Genomic DNA, 23,478 nt, shown 5'->3' with positions numbered 1-23,478 from the left:
GAGGGCATAAAGAACAGAGCATGTTAAACTTTCCCTTAGTTTCCTCATACCATCCATGTCAGAGATATGAAACCTGTGGAGTGTCCCACCTGTCATTTTTCTCCGAGGTTCAAACTCAGCTCCTAGATTAGACTGTGAGGAAATACTTTGCTTATTGTACTTTTGCTATTTTTTAAAATTTGGATTCTTTAAACCCCAATCTAAACAGAAATATATCCCCTTTGTGAAGGAGAGAAAGGTGCCTTGCAACAGCCTTCATAGTGGACTCTTAACCTTTTGGGTTTAAGTGCTGTGAGACTGAGGATGGGCTCTTTTCTGGTTGATGGGCCCATCAAATACTTTTTCTGTCCATCAGAGAGTTGCCTCCATGAAAAGTTAACTTGAGCTATGGGCAAAGCTACTATGTAATCAATTAAACTATTGTTTTACCGTGCTCGTATGTCTTGCTGCTAAAACCTATCCAGGGGCTTGGAAACTCTCTCCCCATTGCTGCTCTCCATTCATTAGCTCTTTATATAATCTATTCTAATCAATTGCTTAGCAGTGCTCTCTGAGCCCAAGTGGCAAGGTGACACTCCGCCAGTGCTGTGCGTAATAAACCCTCCTGCTTAAATCTGCACGGTGTCTACATTTTTGGTTTCCAATGGTTGGTGTGTAAATTTCTCTTGGCAAAGGCTGCATGTTGAGGGATGTGCAACTGAAACATCATCTCCTGGTACAATTGATATGTATCACTTCAGGCCCAGAGGAGACATGTGCCTCCAAGGAAACAAATGAGATGTCCATGAGGATGACCTCACTGGGTGCCAGTTTAGTTAGGGTTCAGCAGCAAAAACAAGTCAGGGAAGAAAACTCTGTTGAAATTGATTATTGGTTAGACTGATGCTGACCATCCTGGCACCATGGCATTCAGCACGGAATGGAAACTGGACATTACTCCAGGCATAAAAAGGCACCACCTCTGAGAATGGAAAAGGATCGGTGTCTACATTCAGTGTCAAAGGAGTGTGCAAAGTAGGTTGACATGTCTTGATCTGCTTGCTCCAATTATGGGACCAAAGTATGCCCTAATAAAACTGTCATGATCCTCAGCATTGGGGCCACTGGGCATGGGAACAGGAGCCAAGATGTTTATTGAGACATTGTACTGAAAGAGACATTTAGTATCTATTTCCTGTGTCACCCATATTTGCCTTTCAGCCAGTTGGGAACCAGTCTTTGGTGTCTGTATTGCCCATTTCCATCAGGCTTGGTCCAATATCTCCTTAGACAATTATTGTTTGAATAGAGGTTGCCTATGGATGTTCCAGTATTTTCCATATCCTTCTCCCTACCTAATCCCTTTGCCTAAATCTTTAGAGACCCTTCTTACAATAAACTATTTTAACAAGAAGTGGCCTTATTGATTCATCTGGGATGTTCCTAAGGAGTACAGAAAAGACCACTGCTATTTTTTTCCTGAAGACGAAAGGAGATTTTTGTCCTATTCTAGAGCTGAGAACACCAAACAAATACATTCATTGCCTCAGATTCTGAATGGTAGTGCTCGCCTCCTTCACTACAGTCTCAGGACTAGTTTGTGTCACTTGTCTTACGATACATGTATTTTCATATAGTCGTCCAACTGGTCTGCTGAAAACACATGACATTCCTGATAGGATCACATCATTGCAAGTACACTTCATTGCCATTTGGGCTCTTCATGACACCAAGGGTTTTTATGAAATGCCTAGCAGTGTTGTCAGCCCACCTGAGAAGATAGGGCATTTGGCTATTTAGAGCCAGATTCCAGCTTGCTACCATTTCTGACTGCAACGTGTGCTATTCTTACTCACCCCTCTTAGCCTAGTGAACAATAAAAAATTGTCACTCACACTATACGAGACGACAGAGTTCATAGTGTCAAGTATCAGAGGGGTAGCCGTGTTAGTTTGAATCTGAAAAAGCGGCGAGGAGTCCTGTGGCACCTTATAGACTAACTGAAGTGTTGGAGCATAAGCTTTCGTGGGCAAAGACCCACTAGAAGTGGGCCTCATCCTCCCTGATTGGATCCACCTTGTCATTTCCAGCCTGATTCTGGCTTGCATATTTATACCTGCCTCTGGAAATTTCCACTACATGCATCTGACAAAGTGGGTCTTTGCCCACAAAAGCTTATGCTCTGACACTTCAGTTAGTCTATAAGGTGCCACAGGACTCCTCGCCGCTTTTGCAGAGTTCATAGGGACTCTGACTCCAGATTGGAAAGGGCACACCTTCCTGAGGATAGGTTCCAGTGGCTATAGGCATTCCTCCAAATTGTATCAAACCTGACCATGACCGTATAGACTTGTCTTGCAGTGTTATGCCACATGTTGGCATGCATGTGTGTGGTGCTACTTGCCAGTCTTCCCCTGTGACTTCTTCAAATCTGAATAAGGACGGTCTATTCTTGAATCTTGAACAGACAACAAAGTTTCAGTGTCCCTGCATTGTATGGCAGAGATGGTTGGTGGTTGGATCCCACAAATATATGGAAAGAGATGCTGTTTTCAGTTCCCTCCCAAAGATCTTGAAAAAGAAGACACTAGGGAGCCCAATTGGATCACCTACAGATGCAAGGTCCTTTGTCCCCAAGATGACATGGAGTTATACATAAATGCACTGAAGCTCGGAACTTCAGACAAGCCTGAAAGATGTTCTAGAAGACTGGTAGGAACTTGGTAATACAAATCTTCACAAATAATGTGATAGCTGAACAACAAGAAGATACCCTTTCCTGCCCTGGAAGGCATCATAGTCTGTACTTCGTGCTCTCTGAATGGAAGTAACTCCACTGTTCTGTCTAATCTTTTCCATCTATGTGCAGATTAATTTTTTGTATATATTGTGGCATGTGCATATGTGCACCACCAGTAGAAACAGAAAACCTAGCTGTGGGCCTTCAGATAATCAGCTGGGTGGCATTTGAATCTCTCCTGAGCAGCTGCACCAGTGCACAGTTTATAGGGTAATTCCAATGGCCCTTCAGTTCTTGGGATTAAGAAACAACCTGGTTGATTTCCTGAGTAGACAGTCAGTCATGAAGCCAAACAAATATACCCTGCCATTAGAAAGGCCTTGAGTACTGGTGCACCTTCTTTTTCTGCCTATGACACATAATAATTTAGCATCCCGATGGCCTTAATAGGTTAGTCTAACTTTGGTCATTGGTCATAGTATGCATGTGTTAGGTGATGGTGGCCTTTGAAATATATCTAGGTCAGACTATGGATCTGGTGTCTCCTCTGACCTTAAATTCTTTGACACAAATGGTCCTCTTGCAGATCAGTCATAGACCCAATATTCTACCATTGAGATATGTTTGCCATCAAGGACAATGCCAAATGTCAGAACTTTTGTTTCAGGGGAGGACTGAGCCCAGGATTGCTACTGGATTCCTTCCCTCTTCAGTGGAACAGAAGCCTGATTTATGCAATTCCTCTGATTCTCCTCATTCCTGGTGGTACCTGTGAGATGGGGCGGAGGGGAGGAGTGGGAAATTGTGCTGTGTGAGTCAAGACTTCTGGCTGGCAAGCTTGTTACAAATGTCCATTCGGCTTCCAGTACAGGTACTGGGCCTGGTCTCTCAGCACCATGACCAGATAAGCCATCTAGAGCTAGAGTTATTCCACCAGATGAAGTGGCTGTTGGGTGATTAAGTACCATGGATAGAGACTGGTCCCAATAGGTCCTGGAAATTCTGATTCAGAATAGGAAAATATCTATTAGATGGATATATATTTGTCTCAGTGGAAGAGATTCTTGGCATAGATAGCCAGCATGATCTAGGTCTGGTACAAGCTACAATACATTGACTGCTTATTTCTATTAAAAACAAGCCAACCTTCAGTTCATCTCTATTAAAGTCTTCCAATTGTCATTTGTCTATACAGTTTTGATCCTTCTCACCACATGTTTCTGAAGTTTCTCAAGGGGCTGCTACATAGTGACAGACCATTCAGAGAAACAGCTCCTGCCCTGGACCCCAATTTAGTGCTCTTCATCTCATGGAGACTCTGTTTGAACTACTCTCAGAATGTTCTCTTGATCACTTTACTCTGAATTCTGTCTTTTGAATGGCTCTCTATTGGCCGTAAGGAAAATGAGTGAGCTTCAGGCACTTCTAGCTTAAAGGACAAAATGGTGCTGCATCCACACCCAAAGTTAATTCCCAAAGAGATCTCACATTTTAATCAGAACCAGCCAAATCAACCTACTTTCCTTTTTTCCCAGAGACATAATCAGCATGAGGAAAAATGAAATTCCAACACTACATATATCCAGGACTTTGCTTTATTCCAGTGACAGGACCAAACCACTCAGTGTTGCCCTATCTGTTTATAGCTTTGACCAGACATTCTAAAAGTCACGCCACTTCCTTGCAAAAAATATCAAAATGGAGAGCACCATATATTTTTCAGTGTTATCATCTGTCTGATGTTTCTGTCTGTTCCGCTGAACATTGCAGGTCTTTCTCTCAGGGTAACATCCTCCACCCAGTTTAGGGATTCATCAGTCACAGAGATCTGTAATGCAGCAGTGTTGACTAGCCCCACTGATCTTTGTCCAGCGCTATCCCTTGGACTTAGTTGTAACATTTCAAGGAACTACAGTTTCTGTAGGATAAGTAACATTCTGACCCAGTGCCTGGGGAGTGAAGAGCTGCACTGCTTCCATTACAATGGCAGAAGTTGCAAACAAAACTTCCTGAGCTGAAACTTTGCCAGCTAAATTCCATGGAAGTAATAACTGTTAGAAAGGGGCAAATGATGTTAATACTGGCTGAGTTAAAGGAAACACATTTAACAGGTTAAACTTTAACAAAATAGAACTCTAGTAAAACTTTTCAGTGATATGTGAATGACAGAATGAACAAGTGTTACACTGAATAATTGGACATAAGTTGTATTATGGGAGTAATATTCCTCAGTGGCCTTTATGAAGATGGATTTTATTAAAAGGTTATGTTAAGATCTACACTGGAAACCCAGATGTTCACATCACCTCACCAGTACTTGAGGCAGTGTGATCATTAGAATCATTTAATCATTGTTGCTAACAGCTCTGTGTATTCACCATGGGCTTTTAACAATTTATTCTGATTCAGTCACTCTCTAGCCTGATTAAAATAAACATGCTAACTTTTAGCTCTTAGTTTTCTTCATCTGAACTTTTTGGTTCATATTTTATTCCATAAGTGCTCCCCGAAGACACATTCTCTCATGTGCAAAGGGCAAACACAGTGCCTAAGTGTTACTTAAGTCCTATTTTTGAAGACTTAAGTGATATACAGGCTTTGTGCATTGGAGTGAATTTTGTGGCCCCGAAGACATAATGTACTTGTAGGTGTTGCCATGAAAATCCATTCTGAATTGGCATGATGATGATGATAATAATTAATAATTTCTAGCTATTATCTAGAGCTTTTTCACCAGCAGATCTCAAAAGGATGTCGCTATTATCTCTGTTTTTCATATGGGAAATTCTGGTTTAAAGCAGTGGTTTAAAAGTGTACTTCACATGTCTGAAAATTTACTACTGATATGCTGTTCTTTAAAATAAATCTCCCAAGATTCCCATGCCACTGTTTATGGAGAAGTAATAGAACTATGGAATTTTGAACAACACTAAAATCCAAGTGGCAATGTGGAGGTAGATGTGCAAAGGCCTGCTTTATTTTGTAAAGTTGAGACAGTGCTATCAGCTGTGTTTATACTAGTGGTAAAAATTTCAGTGTTAAAAATATGTAGAAGGTAGGGTAAATGCCAAAAAGCAAAACAAATCAGGTGTTGGCTTTTCCTTCTCTCTTTTGGTTATGTATTGTTTATTTAGAATGTAAAGCTTTCACCGAAGAGGCTACCATGTGTGACTTAGACTAAAGTAAAATCAAATAATTGCTTGTATACATGATCAGTAAAACTTTTACTGGCATGTTCAGAGGCTGTGATACACACTTTCTGATTCTCCTAAAGTTGATAATTTTAGCAGGATTCTTACTCTGCTAACATCTTGATAATGATGAAGTGACAGGCATTCGGGTATTTTTACTCAGGAATTTTTTTTATGTTGTGTTGATTGCCAGATAATTCACTATAATTAATACCTTTGTAAAGAACAGCCAGTCTGGACACTTCCAAACATTTGTTCCAGACTGTGAACCTTTGTAGTTTATCCTGAGAAACAGCCTAAGATAAACTACAAATATTTTTATTCTGGCTATAAGAAATTCTAGTGAGGGTGAGACATGAGGAGAGATGCGAGTCTCTGTATTATGTAGTATCATATCCACAGAAAATCACAGTATGGCTACAGTGGAATTATAATTTTCTAAAAGTTCTCGTGAACAGGTCATTGAGTGTGCTGGAAGCACCACTGGAGATTTTAATGTACACAAATTAGAATTTTAGGAATATCCACATACCATCTTCAAGCACCTGAAAATTGTTCAATTTTAAAGCAACATTAACACAAATTTTCAATTTCGGACCCAAGCCATTTTAATTATACATTTAATAGTACATTTCAGAAGTTGTATTCAGAACTCTAGAATGTTTCTGAAGCAGTAATGGAAGTAATAGCAAAAGTTATAGTCCAACTCAGCTTACAGGGTGTACTTCTTATGGTCAATTTTAATGCACTCCAACAATCTAGCTGCTGTCCCAGAATAAAAAGATTTGCTGGTACAGATGATCTGGAACTTCGCTGTGCACTGAACAGCAGCTTTAGTGCCTTAGTGAACTGTTTCTTATTATTGGCTCGTGAAATCTATGGCTTAAACAGCAGGGAAGTTTGAACAAAACCTAAGCCTTAATTAAGGCTTTTGTCCCTTGTGTTGCATTCCTTTACACTGTATACTCAAATTTCTTATAAAATTATAATTTTGAGGGAGTGAGGCGACTGCAGCGGGAGAGATGAAAATCTAGGTAAAAATGTAGTGCATGTTTTCCCCCTGCAAGTTTCTTTTTTATTAAGGAAATAGTGGTACACGTTGCAGAAGGAAAACATTTAATACAAAACATCTAATGCATCAGAGATATAGTACAATATCATATTTGGCTGTACAGAAGAAAGTGAAAAGAAAAGGGAACTGAAAAGAAGAGACGATCACACACTGGGAACCTCACATTTAAAAATCTTTGCATTTGCTGAAAATATCTGTATTTAAAGAAATCCTGAAGTTTTTCAGTAAGAAGAAATGCCTATCTACTGTACTAAAATGACTTAGTGCTTCCTGCTGAGTATCTACTGTCTGGGAAATGTGAGATCCAATTGTTAGATGCAAAATCATACAATAGTATTACAAATGTACAAATGATCACAAAACTACACCAAATATTAATAAGGGTCATTTATTGTGCAGAAACAAAGACATTCAGTGTTGAGGCTGAAATGTTATCTTGGGTCTATGTTGCCTTGCTTAGCTGCTGAACCACACCTGTAATTCAGAGTCCCACACTTTCATTAGATCACCTTAGTAGTAGGAACAAAAAGATGAATTAGACAAGTTAACTGTAGAGTTCTGGATGTACTTCTTTTGAGGTAGTATTTTCATTATGTATTTATAGAATATAGAAAACAATGAAATGGTGTCTAATTTTGTCTAAATCCATACCACACAGCCTTTCTGACTTTAATGTGGATACCTCTGTTCAAATTTAAAACATGCTAAAATGACTTCGTTCATTCTGACATATTTATTGTTTTCAAAGACGTAATTAATAGAAACTCACCACATTCAAGTCTTGTATTTTGGGGGAAAAACCTTGATGTACTCAGAGGCAGCAATGCCAAATGAATGTTCCTTTGCAGGATTTTTTTCTGACTAATTAAGGCAATAACTCGAGTCTAATTTCAAAACCAATTCAGATAAGAGTTCCCTTAGTGACTCATTACATACAGTTTGGATATTAAGAGAATCTTTGTAGTGGTGTGTGTAGTCACTAGGCATTTCTTGTTATTGAAGAAAGATTTTGTTTTATTGAATTAAAGACAGTCAGGCATGATTTGGAACTACAGTACCAGAGGGGCTATCATGCAGATTAAAAACAAACAAAATGCAAGCTCATCAAAAGGCTACACATAGTATATTGCTCAGAATGGTTAAAACTAGCCATGACTGGTTTCTGTTAGTTTTGGCTGCTTATTTTTTCCTATCCTTTGCCTGTTCAAAGTAGTTTAAATACTACTGGAATTAAAGCATTTTATGAAGCATATCATTTAACATAATGATTTCTATTTAGAACTGATTATTCTTATATTGTCAATATATATTTGGAATCACCACAAAGAAGCAGTTTGTCAGGGAACAAGAAAGTGATGATCATTCACTGTTTGGACTCAGGTGACTAGGGTTTTAGAAAACCATGTTCAATGTAGGTAGCTTAGTGTCAAGAAGATGCTGACAAGTAACAGGGAATTTAGAGAAATGCAAGCATTAGTAGAAACTGATGGACAAAAAGATCCAGTCCAGCAAGTTAACATAAGCAAAAAAGAAATAAATACCCATCTAAAATGGGGATCAACTCCGCCTCAGAGCTTGGCTGCAGAAGCCTTAGGCATTCTCTTTCTGGGCTGGTCTACACTTAAAACTTTTGTTGGTTGGTGCTGCAAGTATATTTTTATTACATTTTTATACTGGCAAAAGCCCAGGATAAAAGTTTATTTTACTTGGAGAACTGGTCTAAGCTATGAGGAGGGAAAAGGAAGCTGAAATTAACTCTTCATATACTAGTAATAACTAAGCATCCTGTCAGAGATAGGTTTATGTGCAAGGATGAAAATTTAAATAAATAGGATAGTTTGGGTTGGAGTGGCTTATGGAGATAGTTGTAAGTTTTCACCCTATTTACAAAATTCATTGTAAATGCCGAAGAAGGAAGGGAATGACTTGGGCTGATAAAAACATATAACTTGGATTACTGAAATGAAATTAGGTAAATCAAGCTAACATTTGATTTAGAAAAAATAATCAGAAAAAACATCAGAAAAAATAAATTAATGGTCTAGTTCTCTTAAATTGTGTCATATTCCCCCAAAGGAAGTATTGGAAATATTTTTAAACTAGAAAATTCCCCCAAAGGAAGTATTGGAAATATTTTTAAACTAGAAAATTAAATTGTACGGAATTATTTTATACTAGCATCATATATATACTAGGAACTAAGTAGACTTTTCCATATCTTATTTATATCTCTAAATGCAAGCCATTCAAGTATAGAATTAAGTTTGAAAATCTACCTTTTAATAATGTTTCATATCTCATAAATTGCTTGTTTGAGCCTCTCCAAATGTTGTCATACATTTCTTTTTCTTTTTGGCTAACGAGCTATTTAGTTGATGTTATGAAAAAAAAAAAGAGTACATGGTCAGCCTTTCAACTGAATGTGCAATATATTACATGCTTCACTGTGGAGTTGCTGTCTTTGATTCTGTGCTAAGTAGGAAGGAAACCCGACATTTGAATTCAGTGGTTGGTTCCAGGAACAATGTTGATATCATGGGGTGATGCTTTGTTTAAAAAAAGATATTTATTTCCAATCTTAGTATGGTCTTGCAGTGGAAAGGCAGTAATTCTGGGAGTGTCAAAAGTTTCTGTTTTACAGAATCTATGTCAGTATCTCAGATTTTGGACATTCATTAATGTGTGTGAAAATATTTCCAATGCTAATTTTGTGTTTTCACATTGGAATTTTTTCAGGAAATTTGGGAACCATGGAGCACCCGATTTTCTTTCTTCACACATTGCACATTTAATGCCCTCTGTTGCTTTCTGAACAGTAATACAGTGATATCACAGATATCAGAGTCACTTATTACTCACTCTATCCAGTTCATGAGTATATTTGCGGACAATCACTGTTGCCCTGGCAGTTGCTGCCTTTGCAAGTTTGATTTACCTCAGAAGACTCAGTATTACAAAAAAGGGTCATAGGAAGAACAGTAGTGGAAAGCAGAATGGGTTTAGATAAGCATCTGCTGTGCTCCTTTGAGTTTGTATTGTCATGTTTCACCAGTGCTTTTTGAGGATTAATAGATTATTATTCTCCACAAAAAGAGGGATGGTTGCACCCTGCTAAAGCAGGGGTGGGGGATGAGCGGAAGGGGTGGGGGGAGGAGATGCAGGTGCTTGTGGGCACCAGAACTGCTAGGGACATCCCATGGCCTACCTAGTTAGACAATCTTTCTATTAAGTCGTCACTGTTCTTATCTATCATGGGATTTTCAACTTGCCCCTCCTGTGCATGCACCGGCTGCCCCCTCCTGCCCCTGAAGCAGCTCCGCCCCCGCCAGCAGGCTGCCAGCTCCAACCTTGAGCCTTGTGCGCACGTCCCTCAGCAAGGTTGTGTGTGTGTGTGTGTGATCACATGGCCTGCAGAGTGGTGTGTGTGTATGTGATGACCATGACCTGCAGCATGTGTGTGTATGAGATCACTGTGGGGTGTGTGTGTGTGTGATGACCGTTGCCTGCAGAGAGAGAGAGAGAGAGAGAGAGTGAGTGTGTGTGTGTGAGAGATCACTGAGGCACACTACATTTAAGACCAAAAAGATTGAAAAAATTATATAAAAGAAACTTTTTAAAAAGACAGTATTTCTAAAAGCATACCAAAAGACTAAAAATAAAGTTTGCAGCTGGAAATGCAGGAGAAAGATTGGATGGCTAATAGTTAGCAACTACTTTGAATCGTATTTAGCCATCCAGTCTTTCTCCAACATTGCTAGCTGTAAACTTTATTTTTAGTCTTTTGGTGCACTTTTAGAAAGACTGTCTTCTTAACGTTTTTTTTATATATATTTTTATACCTTACACATGACTTGCCAGAGTCCATGCTCTTTTATGTTTTCCTTACTGTTTTTTTTTTAAATTTGGGTTATATATTTACTTTGAGTCTCCATTATGGTATTCATAAATAGTTTCCATGCAGATTTCAGGCTTTTCACTCTTGTGACTTTTCACTCTTTCTTTTCATTTCCACTTAACTAGCCTTCTCCTCTTATTATCATTGTTAGGTTTTGTTCCTCTTTTTTAAGTTAAATGATACTGTGTTGGGTTTCTTTGGTATGTTCTTCCCTTCAAGGATTTTAAAGTGAATTACATTATGGTTAAACTTAAATAATGAATAGTATAGCAGCACCTTAAAGCCTAACAAAACATGTAGATGGTGGTATGAGCTTTAATGGTCCCAACCCATTTCTTCAGATGAATGGAGTATTAAAAGTCCAGATCCAAGAATAAAAAGGGGAAGGGGGAAAAATAGCAAATTAGAGTGTTCAAGTTAAAAGAAACAGTTAAGAACAATTTTCATCTTCTCTAAACACTGTGGCTACATCTATACTGGCCCCTTCTTCGGAATAGCCATGCTAATTTAGAACTTTGGAATAGGGAAATGCGCGGGGGATTTAAACATCCCCCGCAGGATTTAAATAAACATGGCCGCCGCTTTTTTTCCGGCTTGGGGAAAAGCCGGAAAAGAGCATCCAGACTGGCGCGATCCTCCGGAATAAAGCCCTATTGAAAATAGGAATAAGAGATCCTCCGGAATAGGGCTTTATTCCGGAGGATCGCGCCAGTCTGGATGCTCTTTTCCGGCTTTTCCCCAAGCCGGAAAAAAAGCGGCGACCATGTTTATTTAAATCCTGCGGGGGATATTTAAATCCCCCGCGCGTTTCCCTATTTCAAAGTTCTAAATTAGCATGGCTATTCCGAAGAAGGGGCCAGTGTAGACACAGCCCCATTGCTTAGTTGGTTAAGTCATTAGGATGTGGAAGGTAGTGTGCTAGCCAGCCAATGTCTTTCTTCATACCTCGGTGATGGGAATCACACTTGTAAATGAAGTTAAGTTCCAATGCTTCCCTGTGTATTTGGCTTGTGGAATTGGCCTGAAACAACACGGTGACTTTGGGATCCATTAATGAGTACAAGGGCAGGTTAAAGTGTTCTCCAACAGGTTTTTGTGTGTTGTGTTTTTGGATATCTGATTTGTGTCCATTAATTCTTTCCTGTAGAGACTGTCTAGTTTGACCTATATACATGGCAGTGGGGCATTTCTGGCATTTAATAACATAAATCACATTAGTGGATGTGCAGTTAAATGAGCCCCTGATGTATTAGCTGATGTGGTTGGTTCCAGTGATGAAATTGCTTGAGTAGATGTATGGACAGAGTTGGCACTGGTGCTGATTGCAGGGGTGAGTTCCTGGATGATTAAGATAGAGGTGTGCTGCGTGGTTTCTGGAAAAAATTTGTTTGAGGTTAGGGGGTTGTCTGTAGGCGAGGATTGCCTTTTCCACCAAGGCCTATGAGTGGTTGCCATTGGTGAGTTATTCAGCTCTATTCACCAATGTGCCCTCTAAGCTGCGCGACAGCACAGTTTCACAGGTGATTAATCAGCTGTGCCCAGTCAGAGGCTCAGGGCTCAGCTTAGAGGGAACACTGCTATTCATCACTTGGACTGGATCTTATACTCCACTTAGAACTAAATCAGAAGTTCTCTCTCCCCTTGAGGGTTCCAGGCCCAGCTGCTCCAAGAAGCAGTGGTTCTTGGTGTCTGGAATTTTTATCTCTGAATCTCATCTTGAGGTGACATGTACCTAGTCCTTATGGGGATAATTGAAATCCCCATTATTACTGGTGTTTCTGTTTTTGTAATCTCTATAATCACCTTGAGCATTTCACAGTCACTGTCACTGTCATAGTCAGGTAGTATATTTCCGCTGCTTTACTCGCATTATTTAAACATGGAATTTCTTTAAATGTAAGTTCTGTGGTACAGCTTGACTCATGTAAAATTTTTTTCACATATAGAACCACTATCCCACCAGTGTGACCTACTCTGTCATTCCTGTATATTTTATATCCTGTTCTGTGTCCCATTGATTGTCAAGTTTCTGTGATGCTTTTTATATAAATATCATCATTTAATACCAGGCACTCAGGTTTCCCCATTTTAGTATTTAGACTTCTAGAGAGACAAGGTGGGTGAAGTAATCTCTTTCACTTCTATAAAAATGTTACTTCTTTCTAATGTACTAGGACCAAAATGTGTACAGTAGCACTGGATATTTAGACTTCTAGCATTTCTATTCAAGCACTTACGAAACCGGTCAGTACTAGATTTAGTTCTTTGCCTTCATATGATTGAATGGGACTTTTTTTTTTTTCATTTGACTGTTTCTAATTGTGACCTGTGCTTAATCAATTTCTATCCTGTCCTCAGATATAGTGGCCCCCCTTTATTGAATCTTTCCCTGAGATATGTCTTTCTTTGAACCATGTGCTCCTTCAGACTTGTCAGCTTTCTCCCAACCCTTAGTTTAAAAACTCCTCTGTGATTTCTTAAATTTTACATGCCACTAATCTGGTTCTGTTTTGGTTTAAGGGAAGCCCTTCCTTCCTGCATAGGATTCTTCCTTCTCAAAGGTTCCCCACTTCCTAATACACCTAATAAATACATTTCTCCTCCTGGATCCATTGCCTCATCCACAAAACGAGACCCTGCAGTTCTCCCTGTTTAATTGGCCCTGCACATGGACAGGGACTGCTACCAGGGAGGTCCTGGCATTAATCTCTTATTTAGCAGTAAATTTGGCTTCCAGGGCTTCTCTTCTACCTTTCTCTCTGTTACGGTACATATATGTATCATGATGAGCATTTCCTTCCCAGTTCTGCACATTCGTCTACCTAGAGCAGTGTTTCTTAAACTGTGTTCCGCGGTACACCCGTGTGTCGCGAGGCAGTTGGAGGTGTGCCTCGGAGAACAACAGAATTCAAAATGGCCACCCTTAGAGGGACAGGTGACCCTTTTTGTTTGTTTGTTTTTTCTCAATAACATTCCCCCAACCCATTTTTCCCCTCAATAACTTTGCCCCTGATCCTTTTCGCCCCGATTATTTTTTTTTTTAAATGAGGAACACCAAGGATTTTTTGTTGAGGGAAAAAAAAAAGAAGTATTGTTTGGTGTTCCTGGGTCTTAAAAAGCTTAAGAAACACTGACCTAGAGGTCTCAAGAGGTCTGCAAGGCTTTTCACTGGGCAGGCAGTTCACCACAGAGTTCTCCCAGTCGTTGAAAATCCATCTCTTTCTCTGATAATTGAATCTACCTTTACTGTTACCTGTTTCTTCCTTGTAGCAGGGGTTCCCTCCCTGAGAGGGGTATTGCCAGTGCGAGAGGATACCATGACATCATCTGGAAGGAGCGATGGGTGTGTTTCCATCCTCTCCAGCTTGGTATTTTCATTCCCTCAGACTTTCTTCTTTTTTCAGCAGCACAGAGGCTGTTAGACTGGGGATGGAGCTTCTCCTACTGTGTCCCTGAAAGCTCCTCTGTGTGCCTCTCTGTCTTCCTATGATCTCAAGAGCCTGGACTGTGTGTTTGAGGGCCATGAGCTGCTTATGCCCTATATGCCCGTATACAACCTGCCCACATGGCAGGTAATTATATATATATATTGTGTTCACTGCAATAAACTGGATAGTTCCTACTGTGCTACAGAATAGCTGTCTGCATTATTTTAACTCTTGCAGGGTTGTTTTCTTTGTGGTGATGGGGCAAGAGAGTGGTATATTGGCTTAAGTTTAGAGTGTGTTTGTTAGGTGTACCAGCCACTTCCATGCCTTCTCTAAATTCTCTTGCCAAACTCCCGTTCACTAGCTTTTCTGAATGCCTCTGAGCTGGCTTTTTCAATTCCTGTTCTCTGACACCCACTTCTCACGGTACCCTAAAAGGATTTGTACAGCCCTGAAGATATCTGCTTTATATCCACGGGTATCTGCATCTGTGGATGTTGATCAGAATACTGGTGGCTCATTTATGCAGATACAGATACAAAAATGTTTATCTGCTCTGGGCTCTAGGTATTAAGGATCAAAGAGTAGCATGCTAGAGTCTTGTTAGTAACTCTCAGCCTAGCCTAGCAAACTGCTTCTCTCAGTACGCAGTCCCAAAAACAGATCTCACTGTCAACTTCAAGCAAGCCTACAATTACAAACAATAAACTCATCCCAAGGGTCACTTACTTGTTCCTGTTAGCCAGCTCCCTGCCTTGTTCACTTCAAGCTTCCCAGTTTCTGCAACAAAGGAGGCATGGGTTCTATAGACAACAGTGTCCTTCACTTCTCAACCTCTATTCATGTCCTGAGCAGGTCCCTCCTGTGCTCTGAATGAACTGAGGGGTGATGAGAAAGGACCACATCATTAAAGGCTTTGTCATAATGCATATGCACAAGGGGGCTGAGTTAAGACATCTTGGCTTTCCCTAACTTGAGTGTCCTTGATTTCGCAACCCTTTAATCCTTAACTGAGGAAATACAAAATTCTTTCATGGTTTGATTTATTAATGAGTGCAAGTTTAAGTAATGTTCAACAATTTTTTGTTCTTCATGAATCACAGATAAAAAATTGCACATTAACCATGTGCAGAAACTAAGGAAACCTACTTAAGGAGGTCTCGTTAAGCAAAAACTGGAAAACGGAGTACTTGATGATGCAGATTTTGGTACTAAGATCCAAGAGTGTTTCATGTGATAGAGTATCTGCTAAAATTGTCTCTGGTTTTATCATCTCCCATTTTGTAATTTTCTCCATCAGGTCTGAAATGGAGATTCAATCTCTTGCTATCTCGTTTGTTTGCAAACTGGTGAAATTTTGTGTTATCACCTGAGCCATCTTGATTAAGATTAAAATGGATACATTTTGCTTAATGTGCTGAAGGCTTTCAAGAGGTATAGGTTTTGTTTCATGTTGTCTATGAAACAACTTAGAGTACATTATATCTTGAACTATATGATAGAACAGGGAAGTAAATAAAATCTCTTATGCACAGATTTGGTTCTATCCAGTCCTGGCTGTTGAGCCTATATGCACAGAAGTGCACGTGAAAACTTGCCTGCTTGCTTCCTCCCCAAAGTTCTTGGTGGGAAGGGGACTGAGTAGAGGCTGACCAGAGTTACATATCTAGCAGAGGGTGTGGATAGGGCTCTAACATAGTGCTAATATAAGCCTCTGTGCCAGCGATGGGCACTTTTTGACCAGAGGCCTACCTCTGGGTATGGAAATTGTATGCTGGGCCATGAATGCTCATGAAATTAACAATTCATGTTCAGGCAGGGACAACACAACATTTTTTCAAAATCAACACTAGTACAATAATTGTGTTGAACAATGTGCTATTAGAAAATTATATTACTGAGCAGTTGTTAATTTTAGCATATGATTTTGTTGCCATCTGAAAACAAATTGAATGTTAGCTTAAACTTTCCAGTGTATTGCACTGCATAAAAGTTGGGTAGTTTTCACAATTATTGCCGACTTCTGACCAATCTGTAATTTGAGTCATCTGTGTTTCTGCATTTGGCTGTGTCAATAATCAAAATATTTGCAAACCATTTTAGCTTCAAAGTGAACCATAGTTAAGAGATGTTGCTGTTAATCAATTTAACTTTGAAGAGGAGATATTTAAATGAATGTTACTCAATAAAGATACATTTTAGTGGAATAAACATAAAAGCAAGCTTACTATTCTAAATATACCATAATACCAATATATTACAGTAATTAAACTTAACTTAGCCCGTTTCTATGCCCTTTTGATTCATATGAACAGTTCAGCTTGCAAGCCCCTGACCCTACTCCCTGGCTAGAGTGCCAGAAAGAGGCAAGACCTCAGGCTGTAACAAGGGAAAGGTGAGTGAGACACTTGCCTTGGGCACATAGCTGAGGGGGTGCAAAAAATAATATAGAACACAAATTATTTTAAGACAGCTGCTTATTTTAAGAAAGTGCCGCTTCCCTCCCTCGTCCATTAGCACCGGCTGTCCCGCAGTTTTCATGTCAGGCTGCACGTTGCTGCTCTGTGATCCAACAGTCACCAGCCCTGGCGGCTGCCCAGAGCGTCAGCTGCTTCTGAGTGGCGCGGGAGGCTGGGCACTGGCTCAGCCGTGCCAAGCGCCGCCTTAAGTTGTCCTAGTGCAGTTCCCAGGTGCGAGGCGCGGGGCCGGAGGAGAAGGGGCTCAGATTGTCCTACACAGGGGCAGAGGTGCAGGGGATGAGGTGGGGGTCAAGTTGGGAGCCAGGATCTCCTGGGTCTTGTCTCACCTCTGCCAGGAGAGTGGCTCTAGGTCTTAGGGGTATGTGATTAGAGCTTGGGGTCTGGAAGGTATGATCCCTGGGTTCTCTGGGTCAGGGTCCAGGCCCTTACCCTGTTGGAGTCATGGTTTCCCCTCCAAAAACTGGAGCCCATGCTGCTGAGCCACCTTGCTAAGTGCTCTGAATGTGCTACACAAACCAAGGGGACAAGGCAGTGACTGTGGCTTCTTGTGAAAGAAGTTTTAGTAAACTAAAATTAATTAAGAACTACCTTCAAGCATCCACTGGTCAGGAGAGATTATCAAATATATCAATTTTATCAATAGAACATGAGGTAGCAAATAATCTTAATTTCAATGCAATTATCGATGAGTTTGCCTCATTAAAAGCGTGCAAAGTACAATTGTAAACAAATACTTAGTAGTTCCTGATATGGTGAAATTTTATAATTATGTATATATATGTATAGATTGTTTATGCTGCTCTTATAACTATAATAAATAAATGTTGTGGTGTTGTTATTTATGTATTTTCCCTTTTTCTATGAAATAACTACTATGAATATATACACATGAAGGTGTGCAATTTTATATTCTTCCCTCAGGTGCAAAATTAGCTAGTTACGGCACTGCAAACCCTCCACCCCACTCCCTGGCTGGAATGGGAGTTTGAGAACTAGATTGAAAGCTCGGATAGGCTGGACATGGTCTCTCTGCCTAGTTTACCCATCCCTGCTCTATGCTATGAGCAGGGGGTTTATTGTTATGGATGAGTAATGGCCCCTCATCCTTCCCTCCAGCCCCACAACCCCCAATCCTCCCCCAGCTCTGCTTCCCACCCCCTTTCTGGCCAGCCCTGCCCCCTTCCCCTCCCTATGTGGCTCCCCGCCCCCCCTTCTCCTCCCTCCATGGTGCGCTGCGCTGCTCCCAGATGAGCGGCGCTCCCACCAGGCCCCGGCGGGGAAGCAAACGCTGGTCAGGTGGGCCCGGCGGGAGCGGCGCTCAGCTGGGCCCGGGCGGCAAGCGCCCTTGGGGGTCCGCGCTCCCCATGCGTGGGGAGCGCGGACCCCAAAGGGTCACTTGCTGCCGCTTGCTACCCCGCCGGGGACTGGCGGGAGTGCTGCTCATCTGGGAGCGGCGCAGCGCGCCACGGAGGAAGGGGAAGGGAGCGGGGCTGGCCGTAAGGGGGGTGGAAAGCAGAGCTGGGGGAGGATTGGGGGTTGTGGGGCTGGAGGGGAGGATGATGGGGGGGCCTGGAGGAAGGGGGGAGGGAAGCAGCACTGGCGGAGGAGGCATGTCCGGGGGGCCATGGGGCTGGCCGAACCGCCAGGGAGGGAGGGGAAGAGGAACAGGGCTCTGCCGTACATGGCCAGGGGGCGTGGCTGTGTATGTCAGTGTTACAGACGCACAGACAATGGGCTACTATATATATATGATAAGGGAGGTTATTTCCAAGTAGCCCTGGTCTACAGTGGGGAATTATCAGAATTGCTTAAAGGTGTCTTGTCTGTGTGCTGTTTAACGGAACACTCCTCTTTTTTTTTTTTTTTAATGAGATGCAACCTTTTATGCTTACCTTTTTCGTACTGATTTGAGGCCAGATTCTGATGTTCTTACTCCAAGAGTAGTTGCCTTCATTTCAGTGCCACCACATACACTTATTCTGTAAGTAATGACATCATAATCTGACCCTTTACATTTTTTCTTTCGTAGTGTAAAAAGTACTGCAGCTTCTGGAGTAATGGTTGACTTGATAAAATCTTTCTCATCTTTTTGGTTGCTAGACTTGTTCATTCCCTAGCTGATATTTATAATTAGTCTGTGATGTTGGAAAATCTCTTTGCTCAGACAACAAAAATAAAATGCAGCAAAGTGAGAGATTATTGGATCTGGTGATCTTAAACTTCTGGGGTGAAATCTTGGTCTGGTCTGGTCTGGTTGAAATCAGTGTGAATGTTGCCATTGACTTAGTGAGAGACAATTTCATGCTTGAAATACAGGTATTCAGGACACTATTAACCTTGTCAGGAAAGAGCATTTCTAGCACAATCCTGAAGCATGTGGTGGAAGATCAAAAAATTCTTCAACCATAATCAGCATTATGCGTAGTTAATTAAAAAAGGAGTTGGGGATTAAATATTCATGCAAAGCAAGTCTCAAATTGTTACCTTTTATAAAAACCTATGAAACCTTATGATGCAGTAATAAAACTCATGGCACGGGGGAGGGCAGTTTCCTTTCTCCTCAATCAGACATGTGCCACTGCCAACATGTATAACAAGTCTATGGTACCTTGTCTTTCAGGTATATTAAACTTTGTTTTCCTTTAGAATATTTTTCCTGTAATAATTTCTTATTTTTAAAAGATATGTTGAAACTGTTGAATGAAATTGATAAAGTTAATAGAGGGTAGAGTAGCACAACAACTTTTTCCCAGTTTGCCACTGTTTGTAATGTTACAGAATTGCTAGGAACAGTTCTGCAGATACTTGTAAGAAAGTATATTTTTTCATTTTCAGGCTTTTCACTGTAGTTCACTCAGAAGACATTTTAGCTTCATAGAAAGTTTCTGTAATGCATGGAATGTATAGAATATATCATAACAAGATGTTAATTCTTCCCCATTCTCATTTTTTCTCTTCTGCTAGGCTGGTGATCCAGTTAGACCAGGAGTTGCCATGACAGACCTTGCCACAGGGCTGTACACGTATGGAGCAATCATGGCTGGCCTGATTCGAAGATACAAGACTGGGAAGGGACTGCACGTTGACTGCAATCTATTGTCATCTCAGGTACGACATTAAAGAATGTTTTTCTTAATTTGTTGATGAAGATTTACTTTTCTTATTGGGTTTGTGCCTTAGGTCAAGTACTTCCTTTATATAATGACATTGAAACTATAAACAAATTTCCTAGTTTATATTTTGGTAGAAATTACTAATTTATTTTGGTTGACTATTATTACTACAGGACCTCTGTCTGCCACCTAAATGGCATCTTTAACTGAGGCTCTCAAAGCACTTTAAGGCTTGATTAATTGTTTTTAATGTCTCTGTGATGTATGGGAAAACACAGATAATGAAATCAACTCAGTATGGTGGGGTCTTAGCACTGGAGTTTTTCTTCCATAAAGACTAAGGGATGAATGCTCAAAAGGAGTTAGGCTTTTAACTTCTATTTAGGGTGCTAATTTCAATCAACAAGTATAGAAATTGGAAGCCTGACTCCATTTGAGCATTCAGCTCTAAGTTACTTTCACAGGATCACCCTGAAAGTCAGAGTTAGTAATATAATTTCAGGGTATATCTACAATGTAATTAAAAAATGGCAGCTAGCACATTCTGGCTGATTCGAGGCTAGCAGGGCTCCAGCTAAGGAGATATTTAATTGCAGTGTAGAAAATTTCAGAGATCGCATTTGTTTCCTTGTAACTCTATCCTGAATAATGGTCAAATCCATAGGCCCTTTCTCAGCCAAATGCTCAGTTGGGTTCAGAATAAGGATGTTAAGAAGTGGGTAACTGACTAATCCTGTACTTGATACAATTTGTATTGAGTACAGAATTAATCGATAAGCTGTGACTCTGCAGTTTAAATGTAGTAGGAGCCAGGTGAGCAGGCAGCCCGGCCCCTACAGCATTTAAACGGCGGAGTGGCAGTTGGGGGAGGTCCAGGAGCTGGCACAAGCCAGGACACAGCAGTCCCGACTTGCGCCGAGTCCTTGATCACTGTGGCTCTGCTTTTTAAATGTAGTAAGGGCTGCCAGGCTCTTGCTATATTTAAAAGGCAAAGCTGCAGCAGGGGACCCAGTGTGAGTCGGGACTCAGCAGTCCCAACTAATGCCGGGTCCCAGACCACTCAAGCAGCTCTTATTACATTTAAAAAGCAGAGCTGCAGTGGTCTGGGACCTGGCATGAGCTGGAACTGCTGAGTCCCAGCTCATGCCAGGTTCCCTACTGCAGCTCTGCCTCCCCTTCCACTCCACCCCTCTGCACACCAGCAGGCCTACCTTATCAGGTAGTTGACTACTCAAGTAGTTGCTTACATCCCTAGTTCAGATGTGAAAATTGTCTGAGAGGACTTCAGAATTCAGTCCTAAAATAGCAATCCCAAAACAGATTAATGATAAATTTCATTCTAAATTGACTCGGGCTAGAATTTGTCAGGCTAGAATTTAGTTAATTCTTCTAGTGTGAAGGGAGCGATAGCTTCTCCTTGATGGTAAACCAAATGTATTCTTGAAGTACACTCTTGCTAATGTTGTTATGGCAACAGTGTCCTTTATGGAGAACTGTTTTCATCCAACTGTAACACTTTCTGGCATTCAGCTAACGTTACAGCCTGTTCATAATACTTCTTCCATTCCTCAGCCTTGCCTTATTTAAAATATCTACCCTTCCATTTAACACAAACAGCATTTAAGGATATGAAGTCAAAGGCAGAGTTAAACTACATCTTTCAGAGCACAGTATTGCCTTTTTTCTTCCATTCCCTGTATTCAAGATAAAATGTATAGGATCTTTGTCTAAGAACATGAAGAATCAGAGGTATTTAAATATCTAAAATAATTTGAAAGTGTTGAAAATAATCTTTTGGTTGTTTTAACCATTCTCTCCCCCCCCCAACTGTACGGTCTAACATTTAAGCTTCCATCACTGTCCTAACATCTTATTCTTAAAGCCATGCAAAAGTCCACCTTTTTCAGCGATCACCTTAAATACTAAACTTTCTGCACAGATCTTCAGTGATAACAAGCCAACACTGAACTGAAATGCATCTGTTAATGGAACATCCCCCCCCCCGAAACCTGAGATATAGCATGATGAGTAGGAAGTATAGTACTGTATATTTTTTTGAATTTTAGTTCTGCTTTGCACAGATGATAAATGTGTGCCGGTAAAATAAAATGTCATTTTAACTTAGCATCCAGTAAAAAGAGATGTCTGATTCTGTGTCTGCACCAAATTACGCTGTAACAGAATTTGGCTGATTATTAAATAGGGAAGATTTCTTTCCCCACAACAAAACAAAATTCAAGGACTTTATTGAAGAGAGGCAGGCTGACTACTAGTTTTTGCAGTGGGCACTAACTTTCTGTTGCCTGTCAACTATAAACTTTTAACCTTTGACAAAAGGTTCTTTTGAAAACTTTTCCCCCATAGATGATTTACAGTTGTCAACTCTGGACCTCTTAGCATCAGCATCTAAATAGTGTCTGTTAGATGATTTTTTGTAAATAAGAAGGAAGTGGGTTTTGGATTTGGTTCCAATTATGCAACTGTGCTTATTCTTCTGTTGTGGCTTGAAAAAAATCTCTTGGAAGTTTTAATATCCTTCCTGTATTTAATTGCAACCAGGCACCCTTCCCCCAAACAAAACAAAAAAACAAATCCCACCCCACTCCATCTCGCTCTCCCTCCAGAAAAACATGTAGTGAGCTTGTTTCTTTTGGACCGAAATTCTGCAAGTAGTGTTATACTTCTTTAACATTTAACAATTTTTATTATGTATTGTCTCAGATTCCACAGACAGGATAATGTGGTTAATATTGTTTATATTGTATGATTGTTCTCAAGCCACTTCTCTGCTTCTAATTAGAGTTTCAGTTTATATTTGTTATAAAGATACACAATATATTCTCATAATTGTTAAATGACTCTAGAAAATCTAGCAAATTAGAACACATTATTTTCTTCACTAATTTTTTTTATCAGTAAATGTGGTTTAAATTGCAGGATAGCTTATGGCTGGCTCTCTGAGCCTCAGACAACAAACCTCAGCACTTTGACAGGACATGGGATTCAAGACTGTAGCCCTGCAGTAAGTGTCTGACAGGGCTCAGAGCTTTAGCCCCACTCCTGCTGAAGCCCCAAGCTGTGGCAGATTTGCTCTGCAGGGCTGAAGCCCCAACACCTCCATTCCCACTGGGCAGAATCTCCCACCTCACAACCCCACTGCAAGGCAGAGGGCCCAGAGCTGCCTCTCCCCCCACCGTCTATAAGATAGAGACTGGGAGGAGGTGTGGGGTCTCCACAAGTAGCACTTTAAGGGTAAAAGAGTCACAGATGGCTCCTGAGCCACAGTTTGGCTGCTCCTGGCCTATGGTATTAGCGGTGAGCTTTAGAAACATGTGCCTTTTGGGTGTCCAGTTACATCCCCCCCACCATGTTGACAGCATGTAATGGTCATCTATGTGAGATGACCTGTTCAGGTCTTCGATGGCAGGTATCACACAAACCATAACCATAAACTTCTGCTGATAATACTTTTGAGTTTGAATAGTACCTTTCATTCTGTTATCTATAAGCACTTAACAACATTGGTGAACATTATCCCCCCTTTTACAAATAGGGAAACTGAGAAACAAAATTTTTGATT

At 40.6% G+C, this 23,478-nt stretch overlaps 1 protein-coding gene across 3 annotated transcripts in view; it reads left to right on the top strand.

The window, feature by feature from the left end:
- SUGCT (succinyl-CoA:glutarate-CoA transferase) overlaps positions 1–23,478 on the top strand; it is a 477,897-nt gene that overhangs the window by 66,506 nt on the left and 387,913 nt on the right. For all 3 annotated transcript variants that reach the window (XM_006124080.4, XM_089776539.1, XM_006124079.3), the window contains exon 8: positions 19,750–19,893. In XM_006124080.4, the coding sequence (XP_006124142.3) occupies positions 19,750–19,893 (144 nt within the window). The remainder of the gene's footprint in view (positions 1–19,749; positions 19,894–23,478) is intronic.

Source organism: Pelodiscus sinensis, chromosome 2 (genome assembly GCF_052426305.1).
Source record: "Pelodiscus sinensis isolate ZL-2025 chromosome 2, ASM5242630v1, whole genome shotgun sequence".
NCBI lineage: Eukaryota > Metazoa > Chordata > Testudines > Trionychidae > Pelodiscus > Pelodiscus sinensis.
The sequence above is the reverse complement of the archived record's forward strand: the minus strand, read 5'-3'. Positions and strand labels throughout refer to the sequence as shown.